A 14,330-nucleotide genomic window follows, 5' to 3' on the forward strand; every position below is an offset into this window, starting at 1 on the left:
ATCTTCACTTAAAAAAAAAGAATTGGAACAGTAAATTGCAAGTAAAAAGAACAGTATATTGCAAGTAATAATGCAAGACTGTAGGCAGTAAATCAGTGGGACAGTGTAGAACTAAATAGTTGAGAAATTAACAAGAAAATCTGATTGTACTTTTCCCTACTCCTTTTTCCTACAGAGAGGTGTCAAAAATAAGAATTCCTGACATCTACAGCAAAAAATCACTCTAAGAAAAAGAAAGATGAGGTCTCATTTATGATTTAACATAAGAAAAAAGTAATTACCATTATTATCAATGAAAAAATATTTGAGGTCATGGTCGAATTTATGTCATAATTCTAATTACTATCATAAACCTTGATCACAAAGATCACTATGATCACAAAGGTAAAGTACAGATTACAAATTCTCATTTCTATCTAAGCAAATAACTAATTAATGTTATCAACCAATGTGTATAACATATAGACACTATTTAGGATAAATTCTCTATTGTACCTTGATTTTCTCTCACAGCATCAACTCTATCTCGTTCATCTTGAACATCACTATCTAATCTTCCAATATCAGCTGACCCAAAATAGCGTGTTTGAATATAGTTATAGGCTTTATTAAAATAGCCATAATCAACAAACAAAATTAATGCCAAATAGAAAAACCAATCCAAGAACAACATTATTAAATAAAGAGCGATTCCCTCTGGATCCTCCTTACTTTCAAATGCTATAAACGGCAATGCTTTATTTTCTGTAAAATAAATTAAAATTAATTCTTACATGTAATAATAAATTGCTCAATTCTTACCAACTTTGCCATAAAAAATAAAAAAAAATAATTCTTTCACAATATGTTACATCACCAGTTCCAACTGCTCTTGCACTTGAACTTAAAAAAAAGTGTAAAGCAAATATATCAGAAGAACAGATTATGATAAATGTAGTTTATAAAAAATTTATTTTTAAAAAATATCAACAAAAAAAAATTCTATTCAATGAGAAAATTTTTTTAAAAAAATATTACAAAAAAATAACATTCTATTCTGTTTCAAATATCTTGAAGTTTCTTTCAAATACTTTTGAATTTAGAAAGGAACATAATTCCCTCTCAGTAATACATAAAGTGTAAATTTAATCTGAAGGCAGATCTTTTTATCAATAATTTCAGTCACAAACTGCTTTCTAAAAGAAGGCCCTATATTTTCAATAGCCTGATATTTGAATAATATATAATTTATTGATTTTTTTCTTATGGGTGTGTAATATTAACACATTACCACTACATTAACTTAATTTTAATCTGACTGAATGTTTTGAATGAAAACAAAACATAAAATTGAAGAATAAAAAACATGAAAAATATGACACCATAAGCTACACAAAAAATATATAGATTCTGCCAGAAATCCAGTTGTTTTAGTCTTCCCGCCCAAATTCAAAATGACTGATCAATTCAGAGCTATATTAATATTAACCTCTACAACTTAGCAAATAATATTCTGTTAATAAATGTTAAATTGTTAAAAATGGATTAGAAGAGAAATGTAATTCTTAGAATTGTTACTCAAATGTACATAATTTGTAACAGCTTTAACTACTTCTCAAAAATCAGTAAAAATATTCTATAAGTACATTATAATAAAAAAAAAGAAAAGTAATAATGAAATGTAGGTTGGGGTTTAAAAACCTGAAGAAAAGGTGTCAGATGAATCAGTGGAATCTAGAGAAGCTTGAGGAAGAGGACGTAAAGAAGATATTTGAGGAGGACATTGCAAGAGGTCTGAATAAAAAAGGTAAGGTAGAAAATGTAGAAGAAGAATGAAAGAATGTTAAAAAAGAAATTCTTAAATCAGAAGAAGAAAACTTAGGCGGAACAAAGAGAACTGGTAAAAAACCTTGGATTTCAGACAATATATTGCAGTTGATGGATGAACGTAGAAAATATAAAAATGCTAGTGATGAAGAAAGTAAAAGGAACTATCGAAAATTAAGAAATTCTATAAACAGGAGGTGAAAACCGAAAAGTAGGTGAAAACAGAAGCGAAAGTAGAGTAGATTAAAGAAAAGTGTTCAGAAGTGGAAAGAGAAATGAACATTGGTAAAATAGACGAAGCACACAGGAAAGTTAAGGAAAATTTTGGGGAACAAAAATTAAAATCTAATAATGTGTTAAACAAAGATGGTACATCGATTTATAATACGAAAGGCAAAGTTGATAGGTGGGTGGAATATATTGAAGAGTTATACACAGGAAATGAACTAGAAAATGGTGTTATAGAGGAAGAAGAGGAAGTCGAAGAGGATGGAAGGGGAGAAACAATATTGAGATCTGAATTTAAGAGAGCATTAAAAGATTTAAATGGCAGAAAGGCTCCTGGAATAGACGGAATGCCTGTGGAATTACTGCGCAGTGCAGGTGAGGAAGCAATTGATAGATTATACAAACTGGTGTGTAATATTTATGAAAAAGGGGAAGTTCCATCAGACTTCAAAAAGAGTGTTATAGTCATGATACCAAAGACAGCAGGAGCAGATAAATGTGAAGAATACAGAACAATTAGAACAATACAGAACTAGCCATGCATCAAAAATCTTAACAACAATTCTGTACAGAAGAATTGAGAGGAGAGTGGAAGAAGTGTTAGGAGAAGACCAATTTGGTTTCAGAAAAAGTATAGGGACAAGGGAAGCAATTTTGCCTCAGATTAATAGTAGAACGAAGATTAAAGAAAAACAAACCAACATACTTGGCATTTATAGATGTAGAAAGGCATTCGATAACATAGACTGGAATAAAACGTTCAGCATTTTAAAAGATTAGGGTTAAAATACAGATATATAAGAACAATTGCTAACATTTACGGGAACCAAACAGCAACAATAATAATTGAAAGATAAGAAAGAAGCTGTAATAAGAAAGGGAGTCTGACAAGGATGTTCCCTATCCCCGTTACTTTTTAATCTTTACATAGAACTAGCAGTAATGATGTTAAAAAACAATTTAGATCTGGAGTAACAGTACAAGTTGAAAAGATAAAGATGATACGATTTGCTGATGATATAGTAATTATAGCTGAGAGTAAAAAAGATTTAGAAGAAACAGTGAATGGCATGGATGAAGCCCTATGGAAGAACTGCCGCATGAAATAAAGTAATGAAATGTAGTAGAAATAATGTAGATTTACCACTAAATATTAAAATAGGAAGAGAAAAGTTTACGGAGGTAGAAGAATGTTGTTATTTTGGAAGTAGAATTACTAAAGGTGGATAAAGCAGGAGCAATATAAAATGCTGAATAGCACAGGTAAAATGAGCCTTCAGTCAGTCATATAATTTGTTTACATCAAAAATTAATTTAAACATCAGGAAAAGATTTTTGAGAGTATATATTTGGAACGTAGCTTTACATGGAAGTGAAACTTGGACGATCGGAGTACTGAGAAGAAAAGATTAGAAGCTTTTGAAATGTGGTACTGAAATATGTTAAGGTGCTACAGGAGAACGTTACAAATCAGATGGGTGGATAAAGTGACAAATAAAGAGGTTTTGCGGCAAATTGATGAAGAAAGAAGCATTTGAAAAGCTATAGTTAAAAGCAGAAACAGACTTACAGGCCATATATTAAGGTATCCTGGAATAGTTGGTTTAATATTGGAGGGACAGGTAGAAGAAAAAAATTGTGCAGGCAGGAAACATTTGGAATACGTAAAACAAATTGTTAGGGATGTAGGATGTAGGATATAGGGTATACCGAAATGTAACGACTAGCACTAGATACGGAATCTTGGAGAGCTGCATCAAACCAGTCAAATGACTGAAGATAAAAATAAAAATCTAAAAACCTACACCAGAAAGTTGATTAAACATGAAAGATTGATTTTAAATTGCAGTATTCTTAACTTCAAAGAGGTAACCAAAATGAAATACAGCCAGTGTAAGAAAGACAATCACAAGAGAAGTTTTATTAAACACCATAAATCTGAGGGTTTTTGCAGCATTATATTTACTGTTTTGGATAAAATTCATGTATTATACTAAAAATTGATAGATTATGCTAACACTACTTCATTACTTAAAATAATTATCATAAAACAAATAATCTTAAAAGTACTTCCACTAGGAAACCGGTTAATAATGATGTCTTGTTTTTACAGTTAAATGATTCAAAAATTATATTAGTATAATAAAACCTAAGTGCTACTGGAAATCAAAGAAAAAATGGACAAAAGATTACTAAAGAGAAGAAGAGAATAAGTAACTGAAAAATGAAAGAAATGGGTAAAAATTATCTATTTAAGATATAAATATCTATATACTTAAGATATAAATGAAGAGAATATTTTAAAACTATTAAATACATATATTAAAACTGATATAAGACATACATATATCTAATATAGTACATATATATTAACTGATATTTTATATTTTAAAACTGATAAATACATTTTATCATACCTTCACAATGACTCCTGTTCTTTGCCGTAGCATCTTGACATAAATCACATAATGCATTTCGATAAGCCATCTTACTAAAATTTACAAGGGCTAATGATACAGTGTAATATGGATTCAACAACAAAATACTGTTAATTATTGTATGTTTAATTCCTTCAAGATATCCTATTGCTTTAAGTACTGTTACAACTACAGACCCTAGAGCTCCTGCAAAACAACAAAAAGAAAATATAAATGAATATTTACACAATCTCATTCTCTAAGCAAAAAAAGCTTCATACATATAAATAAATAATTATATATAATTTTTTTTTTCTTTTGTGTGTGTATTATATACAAACACACACAAAAGCACATGAGGCCTGTAAATAAAGTAATGATACTAGTCTTTTTTGGCAGCCAAAATGGCATCACAGTAAAGTTATCAGTAAACATATGGTTATATGAATATTAGGTATGATTTATATTAGGTATTAATATTTTCAGTCTATTGTTGTTATGTGAGACGTAAACAAACTTTTCATGTAAAGAGTTTTTGTTATGCGTTACAAAAATAAGTGACACTAATTATGAGCAACGTTGTGCAATCAAGTTTTGTGTTATACTCGGTGGGAATGCTACTAAAACTTTTTCAAAATTGAAAAGGACTTATGGAGATGACACTCGTCATGAAACAAAGTTTTTAAGTGGTTTAAAGCATTTTCAGTTGGCCAGGAATCAGCTGCAGACAATTCACACTCTGGAAAACCGTTAATGTCCCAAAAGTGACGACAATGTTAAGCGAATCACAGACTTGATACGGTACGACCAGCGATGTCAGAATGACCAACTGTCAAAATGATTGCAGAACAATGAATTTGAACCATACCATCAAATTGTCCATCAAATTTTGACAAACGAATTGGGCATGAAAAAATTTTGTGCAAAATTGGTCTCAAAAAACCTCACTATTGAACAGAAAAACTACAGGGTGGAAGTGTACTGCAATCTTCTAGGGTGAATTGAAACTGATTCTGATTTTCTAAAAAATATTATTACTGGTGATGAATCTTGGATATTTGAGTACGACACTGAAACAAAATGCCACAGCAAGGAGTGGCACACTTCAAACTCACCACGTCCCAAAAGAGCAAAAATGAGCAAATCAAAACCATCCTAATTTGTTTCTTCGATAGTAATGGCATTGTCCATAAGGAGTTTTTCCCACAGGACAGACTGCAAATCAATATGTTTACAGAGAAATTCTTGAAAGACTGCGGAAAAGAGCTGCCCTTGTGAGACCAACCATCAAAGACAACTGGATGCTGCTTCATGACTATGTACCTTGTCACACTGCACTCTCAATTAATGAGTTTTTGGCAAAGAAAACAATTTCTGTAGTTCCTCAACCACCTTATTCACCTGATTTGAATCCCTTGTGACTTTTCTTATTCCCAACTTCTAAAAACACCTCAAAGGACACCATTTTGGAACAGTAGAATACTAAACAAACGTAAAAAAAAAAATGTAACCATCTGAAGGATATTCCGATTTCTGAGTTCCAACTGCTATGAAGAGTGGGAAAACCATTTGAAGTGTTGTATAGTCCATATAAAATTGGATTATAAAAAAAAACTTTTTCTGAACCAGTCTCATTAGTTTATTTACAAACCTTGTACAACAAAAGTACATTAATATTAATACTTGTTTTGTGAAAATTAAAATAATTCATTAACATATTGACCACCATATTAATTAAATTTAATATTATAATAAATGAAATATAAACTATCAAAGCACAATTAGATGAGTTAAATTTACCATATTAATTTTCAATAACCGATTTTTACAAAATCCCACACCTTCAGTTGGTATTGAATTCTATATTAAAATAAATCCATTTTATAATTTATCAATTTGTTGAAATTATTTTCAGTTTGAAATTCTGCAGTCGTGCAAATTTCAAAATTTTTAAAACGGACAATTTCAACAAATAAATTATAAAATGAATATGTTTAATGTAGTTATAGACTTCAATACCAACTGAAGATGCAGGATCCCATTGAAAATAAATATGTTAAGTTTAACTAATCTATTTCATATAATATTAATACTAGTTATTTAAAAATATGAAAGAATGCGCTTTCTCTTTAATTCTCTTTAAGTAAAATATAAACCAATTAATAGTAATAATTGATTAAATACTTAGTTGACTACAGATGATTTCTTTTTTCTTATTCTTTTCATTGTTGTAAGATAGTTGCATTATACACAACACTGAAATGTTGTTTAATAAGTTATCAATTATGAAAGTCATTAGTTTTGTTATCTCAACAGGTTATGCCCCCAGGTGTTTGTTTTTTTCGTATTTGCTCATTTTATGTGTATGTATAAGTCGTTACAAAATCCAAGCGATGGCGCTCATAGTATCGAAAATGGTTTGCTTTTAGTTAATGTCATTTATTATCACTAGTGAGCAAAAAGTTTCAGCTGTATCCATCACGTGGTTTCATTCTCATAGTCAATTGAAGCAAGCTATTGTTTATTTCAAAAAATTGAAAAAAGTGAGTTTAGAGTGGTAATTAAATACTTATATTTAAAAGGCTTAACACTGAAAGAGGTGAAAGTTGAGTTTGATGAAGTTCATGGCACATCTGCTGCTCCTTTTTTTGCAACTGTTTACAATTGGGTAAATGAGTTTAAACGTGGCTATACATCCACAAAACATGAATCAAAATATGTGAAATAGTTGAGGCCACAGGCATATCACAAGGTACAGTGTTTTCAATTTTGCATGAAAAATTGGGTGTGAAAAAAATTTTGGCAAGATGGGTGTCGCATTTGTTCTCAGTGGAGAATAAACGCAATCATGTGGTCAACTCTGAGGTTGTTTTGGCATTTTTCCATCGCAATCCAGATGAATTTCTGCATCGATACAATGTGGACAAAACATGGATACACTACTACACTCCAGAGACAAAAGAAGTCAAAACAGTGGGATTGTAAAGGCGAACAGGCGCCGAAGAAGGTGGACAGTGAAATCGGCCGGCAAGGTGATGGCCAAGGTTTTAGGGGATGCACACAGTATCATCTACATTGATTACTTGGAAAAAGGGCAAACAATAACTGGAGAGTATTATGCGTCGTTACTGCACCAGTTGAGCAAAGAAATCAAGAAAAAACATCCTCATTTGAAGAAGAAAAAGATCCTCCTTCATCAAGACAATACACAGGTGCATACCTGGCCAGTTTCCATGGCCAAAATTATGGAATTAAAGTTCGAATTATTACAACATCCACTGTATTCACCGGATTTGGTCCCCCAGTGATTTTTTTTTAATTTCCAAACTTGAAAAAATGGCTCGGCAGGCAACGATTCACATCGAACGAGGTCATCGCACAAACAGATGCTTATTTTGAGAACCTTCCGAAATCCTGCTTTATGAACAGCTTGTAAAAAAGTTGGAGAAACGCTTGGAAAAGTGTAGAGTTAAAAGGAGATTATGTTGGAAAATAAAAAAAATCTACACAAAATAATTTGTTTTTCTATTTTTTCTAAGGATTTATTGAGCGAGACTTATTCAATGACCCTTGTATAATGGAATATTGTGTATTAACGTGTTATTTAAAATAATTGAGTATGGCATCATCAACACATTTTGTAACTAATCTCAAATCATTTGATGGAAAGATTTTCACAACTGGGATTTTAGGGTAAAATTTTAATTGGAAAAAGAAGACTTATTAACAACTCTTAAAAATTAAGAGGCAGCAATGCAAACATCTGAAAATTTCTGAATGAAAGATGCAAGGCTAGAAATGTTATCATACAATGGTTACATGATAAGTGTAAATCATAAAAAATAAAACAACAGACAAGAAAATGTATGCGGGTCTTAAAACTGCATACATTAAAAAGGGACTTGCTGTTCAAGTCGATTTTAGAAAAAATTAAGAAATATAAAGTTTGTAATGGGAAATTTTGATAAATTCATTAGAGATTTTGAATGTAGTCTCCAATGCACATGGTGAACAATTTTTACCCATGTTATAAGTGAGAAGGGTTTTAGATATTCCATCTATCAAAAAAAATATATATAAATATATTTATAAATATGTAGAGTTTTGCCAGTTGAAGTACAAACTTTAATGAATTGAATTAATGAACTACAAACTATGTCTCTATCACCAGGTGAACTGGGTCTGAACTGAATGAATCAAGTCAATCGAATAAATATTACAAAAATAATAAAAATAAATTTACGTTAAATAAAATAATCTAAAATAATGTTTGTTTGTCCTGTATGTGTTTCTATACCATTCAATTGTGATGAAACTTTCATGAGTTGTGTGCACACCTGTGAAGGTTTCTGAATTAGTTTGGACCCGCTAGGTGGCACGGGGGTCAAGATATTTAAAAAATTGTATTTGTGGTCGAGTTTAAAAGAGTAAATTGGAGTAGCAATGAAATTTAATATTTTTTTTAATTTCTCGGTAACAAATGAAGAAATTTGGCTGACTTTTTTGTTAGTGTAATCTTCATATGAATATCTAAAATCCAAATTTCTAGAATTTTTGAAATTCTGAATTTCAAGGGTTAAAATGGAATTTTGTATTTTTTTTGAAACCCTGCTATTTTTTTTTAATTTCTCTGAACAAACAAAGAGATGAACCTGCTGGTTTTTTATAGGTACAGTCTTCAAGTGAATAAACAGTTTCTAGATTTTTGAAATTTGATCTTGAAAGGGGATAAGAAAGGTAAAAAAATGTTAAACAATGTATTGTCCCAATTCCGACAATACTAAATGAGATATTCAGTAGATTTGTGCTTGCAAATACTCTTCAGATAAATATTTAAAAACAATTTAGTTTATTAATTTTTTTTATGGAGTTTTAAGTTGGCGCTGAGGTTCAACCAACACAGCCACGGCCACGACGAGTGACTGGCTGCAACTGCCTTCAGTTACTTGACTAAAAAACATAAAATAAAATATTGATCGCTACAAGAAACGCAATTACCATATAGTGCGAGGGAAGCTGTGACGAGGTGCTAGTTATTTTATATTTTTATTTCATTATTTAATAGAAACAGATACTACAATAACTGGAATAGTTTATAAAAGGTGTTGAAAATAACCTCCACCAATTTCAATACAACAATGCACACATTTCAATTTGTTTTTAAATGTTTTAACCAGCTGATGTACTGAAATGTTTCATACGTATGACATTATTGTGGTTTTAAGTTTTTCAATTCTGCATGGTCTGTTGCAATATTATTATACACTGCTTGTTTCACTGCCCCCCCCCCCCCCAGTATAAGTAATCTGGGGGAGTGGGTGATCATGCAAGCCACAAACCGTTTGAAATGATTTGTTCACCAAAGACACTTTGTAAAAAATAATCACTGACATATTATCTGTATGCGCTATGGCATCATCTATGATAGAGCCAATTATGATTGATTTCCACTTCTGTTAACTAAGTAATGAAGTTTGTTAAAACAGCACAATAATGATCACTATTAACTGTATTTTCAAAAGAGATAGAACTCACAAAGCGCATTCTACTCACACCCATCCAGACTCCAATTTTCACTTTGTGAAAAGATTGTTCATGTAATTCATGGGAGTTAGTTGTTGACCACAGTCACATATTTTGTGAATTAATATACCCTCCCAATTGAAAGAGCATTTCATCTATAAGAAATCATGTCAAGGATGTCTACAAAATTTTGGTCAATAAAACATTTAAACTACTGACAATAATTTAGTCTTTTAACACGATCTGTAGGTTTCAATTCTTAAACACACAATTTTTTATAGGGGAAAAGTTTCAGTTCTTTTCTTACAGCTTTATGTGCAGTAGCAAGTCAGCTATCTTAGTGATGAGCTAATTTACTCACTGACTTTAATGGCCTTTCAGTCAAAGCATCTGAAATATCAAGCAGCTTCAGTTTGTTTAGTTTAGGCGATCTTCCACTTCAATTAGCATTTGCAACAGAGCCTGGTGCCTGAGATTCTTCTATAAGAGTTCGAACTGCATTGCGATGAGCAACAGTAGTGTTTGGAAACTTTTCAGAAAATTGTGTTTTACTAAATCTTGTCATCTTCATGAAAGACATATTCCACAAGAACAAGACATTTGTTCCTCTCCTGAAAGAACCATTAGGTTTCTCACGATTAATTCCGATAAACAAAACAACACAAAATGAAACGAAGTACGTTCAATCACAATTCAACAACTGAAGTTTTGGTTTATTACTGGCCAAAACGCAACAAATCCATAGGGCAACCAACCTAACACTGAAAGAACAGAATGCAGGACCACATAATTCTACAGCATACTGCACAGTGACTTTCTGAACGCACTGCATTTACACAGTTGTAGTCAGCTATGCAGTATAATTATAGAACAGTGACTTGATATTTTGTATTCAAAAGAACCTAATGTAGTTCATTTCAATCTGTTAAAAGTAAGTTATTAAGAAGAAACATGTAAAAATTTATATATATATTTATCAAATGTTGAATCTGAGAGCATTGCTTTACTGAAAAAAAAAATTTAAAGGGGAGAATAAAAATTAAAAGAAATTTTAAACAAAGTAAAGTCAATCATAGTTTTAATAAATGGAATCACCAGAGTGCAAGAAGCAAAAAATTTATTCCCATTTGTGTAATAGTTATGGTGATGTTGGTCATAAATAAACTGATTGTAGAAAATTCAGTTTAAGAAATAAGTCTTACATGGGAAAATTAGAAAAAAAAAGAAATAAGTTTTACTGCACACCAGGAAATAAACATTAAATCAAAGGAGACATCAGGAAATGTCAAAGATTTCATTTTAATATCGTGAATGAATGAATGAAAGAATACCTTTTTCCATAGACTCTGGAGCAATGTTCATTTAATAAGTTTTGAAATGAGTAAACATTTGTAAACATTAAAAGTGAATTTTATAAAGCATGATTTTTTTTAGTTGATTTTTTATGGGTGATAAAAACTCTGGCATTATCTTCACCCAAAGACAATGTATTTGCTTAAAAAAATTAAATTTTAAAAATTCACAATTAAAAATTAAATAAAAACACCCAGAAGACAAAACATGAAGTATAATTACAAAACGTAATAGAATAAAAAATTAAAATAAAATAAAAATTTAACGTAGAAAGTTAAAAACAAAATAAAAAACTTAATGTTAAGAAACAAAAACATACAACTACTGTAAAAAATTCTAAAAACCCTATTAAAAAATATATAAAATATTAGTACCCCGTAGAAATAAAACCACGTGGTGCAAAACTTCTTATTACTGCCCAGGATTTGACGAAAATTCCTGGTCAATTTAAATTTACTAAGCAACGCTGCATAACATATCCATTCCACAAGGATGTGGCGCACAGTCAAGTGGCACTTGCATTGTACGCATATCAGTGCATTTTCTACTGATATCATGTACCCATGAGTAGCTCATGTCCTAACCGCAATTGGCAGAAGACCACTTCCTCTCAGCGAATTTTCCTGTGGGATGAATTCCATGGCAACATAGGATCTTTGACACGGCAAAATTTGTTATTTACCGTGGCAACCCAGTCATCTTGCCTCCTCACGCGAAGTGCGTGTTTAATATGATTAATAAAGTCGAATGGACTATGCACTAGTCCAAGGTAGTGAAGGATGATTGACTACATGTGTCTTTAGCAGCAGAATCTATACGTTCATTACCCGGAATTCCCATATGGCTACGGATCCAGCAGAAACTCACCTGTGTATTGCAATGGCCCAGCGATTGCATTGTAGATTTTGGTGACAATAAGATTCCTGGAATAAAGATTTTCTAAGGCTTGGAAAGCACTACATGAGTCACTACAAACAAGGATATGACAATACTTAGGGTTAGTGATATCCAAATTCTTATTTATGGTGTAGAGTTCAGCAGTAAAGACACTCATAATACCAGGTAGACCAAACATAAAGATTTGGTCACTAACATAAACATGCATCCAACAATATTGCTCTGTTTCGATCCATCCATGTAAACCACTGCGTCTAGGTTTGCCTTGGTAAATCGTGATACAAGTGTACCAAAACAAGCTGTGTATTATATATTAAAGCAAATAAATGTGAAAAATTATTTTGGAAATTATCTGATCATAGATCAACTACATTCTTCAAGCCAATTCTTCAATTTGGAGTTTAATCTTTTATCAGTAAAACAGATTAAAAATTCTGGATTGAGGGTCTTATTTGAAAATGAAAAAATATCAATTCTGGATGAAAATCTAAAGGTAATTTAGATTGAAAGTAAATGATATATATTAAAATTCATGCATTGTAATATTCAATCGTAGATTTTTATTCCTGAATATTGTAAATTTCACTGAATATTATACGCATTAAAAAATGGGATATTCATCTGCAAACCCTTCAAAACTTTATCTGACATATGTTTAAAATGTAAACAAACATGCTTGCCATTCAGAAGTATATTGGAAGAAAAGTAAATTAAGAGGTTATTAGAATTTATATCTTCAGATGTGGTAGGACCTATAAAACCACAAAATTATTATTGTTTGCATTATTATGCCTCATTTATAGATTATTTTCATTTCACGTGTGTGTATGTATAAAAAAAAAAAGTAACATTGAAGTGTCTGAGAAGTTTAAAGATAATACATCGTTTGTGACCATCCTGACCCTGAAGGGGAAGATCCTGCCATGTAACAATTCTGGTCACCATGCCACCCCTCTGAATCTAGCCCTGAAGGGATTTACCTGACGTCATCTTCTGAATTTATAGATTCAACCCATACATCTCTCAGTTAACAGCTTGGCCTCCATCAGGATGCCATTGATGTAAATACCACTTCCTTCAGTGTAAGAACATATTATCAATAAACACAAAACAAAACCAAAAACAAATGAACAGAACTGAGTAGAAATAAAATATTTAGATTCTGAGCTATACCCCTACCAATGAAATAAAACTAACAACATACAAAATAATAGAACAAAAACAAAACTACCAAACGCCTATCTTGGCAACAAGAGAACACCCAAGCGGTCCTTAACCACTTGGGTAACTTGGACTCCCCATCCTACACACCCTCTCCAACTCGCTGAAGAACCAAATATTTCACACAGTTCACCACACTTAACCATTCGGCCTGGCTTTTCCTGTTAACATTTAAATCTAAAATAGACCCAACATCCCTGAGCTGCCTCACTACCTCTAATTGTCTTTCATTATACCAATGACAGGCACATAAAACATGAAAGGCATCATCTAATATGCCACACCACAGACACAGACCAAAATAAATCAGGCTGAAACAAGTCAAACTATCCATAAAAGCACATGGCCCAAAAGAAGCTGAATTATACACTTGTTAAGGAGACATCCAAGAAGTGCCCCGCAGAATCCTCACATCAGGGAAAAGACCATGCATGTAATGCCCATCAGCCATCTCATCCCACCTAGTCTGCCACAATTGAAATCTATCATTCTCAATCTCTCTAATTCTAGCAGAAGTTAGTTGACACAACTTCTTTGCAAAATAGTGTTATTGATGCTTAAGCAAAAGAACACCAATAGGCTTTACTCCAGCAATTACCAGGACAGCCTCATGAGAAATTGTACAGTAACCACCTGTCATCGTTAACAACAAAAGGCGCTGGAGCCTCAACAAAATGTCCTTATAAATTTCAAATTTTAGCCTATCCACCCAAACAGATGCAACATACAACATAATTGACTCACACACACCATTACAGAGGACACTATAGTATTAAAATTCAGATCCCAATCTGGATTAACCACCATATGTCAAACACCAAAGGTACTACTGACCTTTGTGACGTACTATACGTGCTCCTTAAAATAAAAATTTTCATCTAGGAG

At 31.7% G+C, this 14,330-nt stretch overlaps 1 protein-coding gene across 2 annotated transcripts in view; it reads right to left on the bottom strand.

The window, feature by feature from the left end:
- The window catches only part of LOC142322045 (phospholipid-transporting ATPase ABCA3-like), a 186,324-nt gene that overhangs the window by 27,221 nt on the left and 144,773 nt on the right, over window positions 1-14,330 (bottom strand). For both annotated transcript variants that reach the window (XM_075360660.1, XM_075360659.1), the window contains 2 exons: window positions 4,452-4,658; window positions 496-744 (listed from right to left, as the gene is read on the bottom strand). In XM_075360660.1, coding sequence (XP_075216775.1) covers window positions 496-744; window positions 4,452-4,658 — 456 coding nt within the window. The remainder of the gene's footprint in view (window positions 1-495; window positions 745-4,451; window positions 4,659-14,330) is intronic.

This window comes from Lycorma delicatula, chromosome 3, assembly GCF_047948215.1.
Source record: "Lycorma delicatula isolate Av1 chromosome 3, ASM4794821v1, whole genome shotgun sequence".
NCBI lineage: Eukaryota > Metazoa > Arthropoda > Insecta > Hemiptera > Fulgoridae > Lycorma > Lycorma delicatula.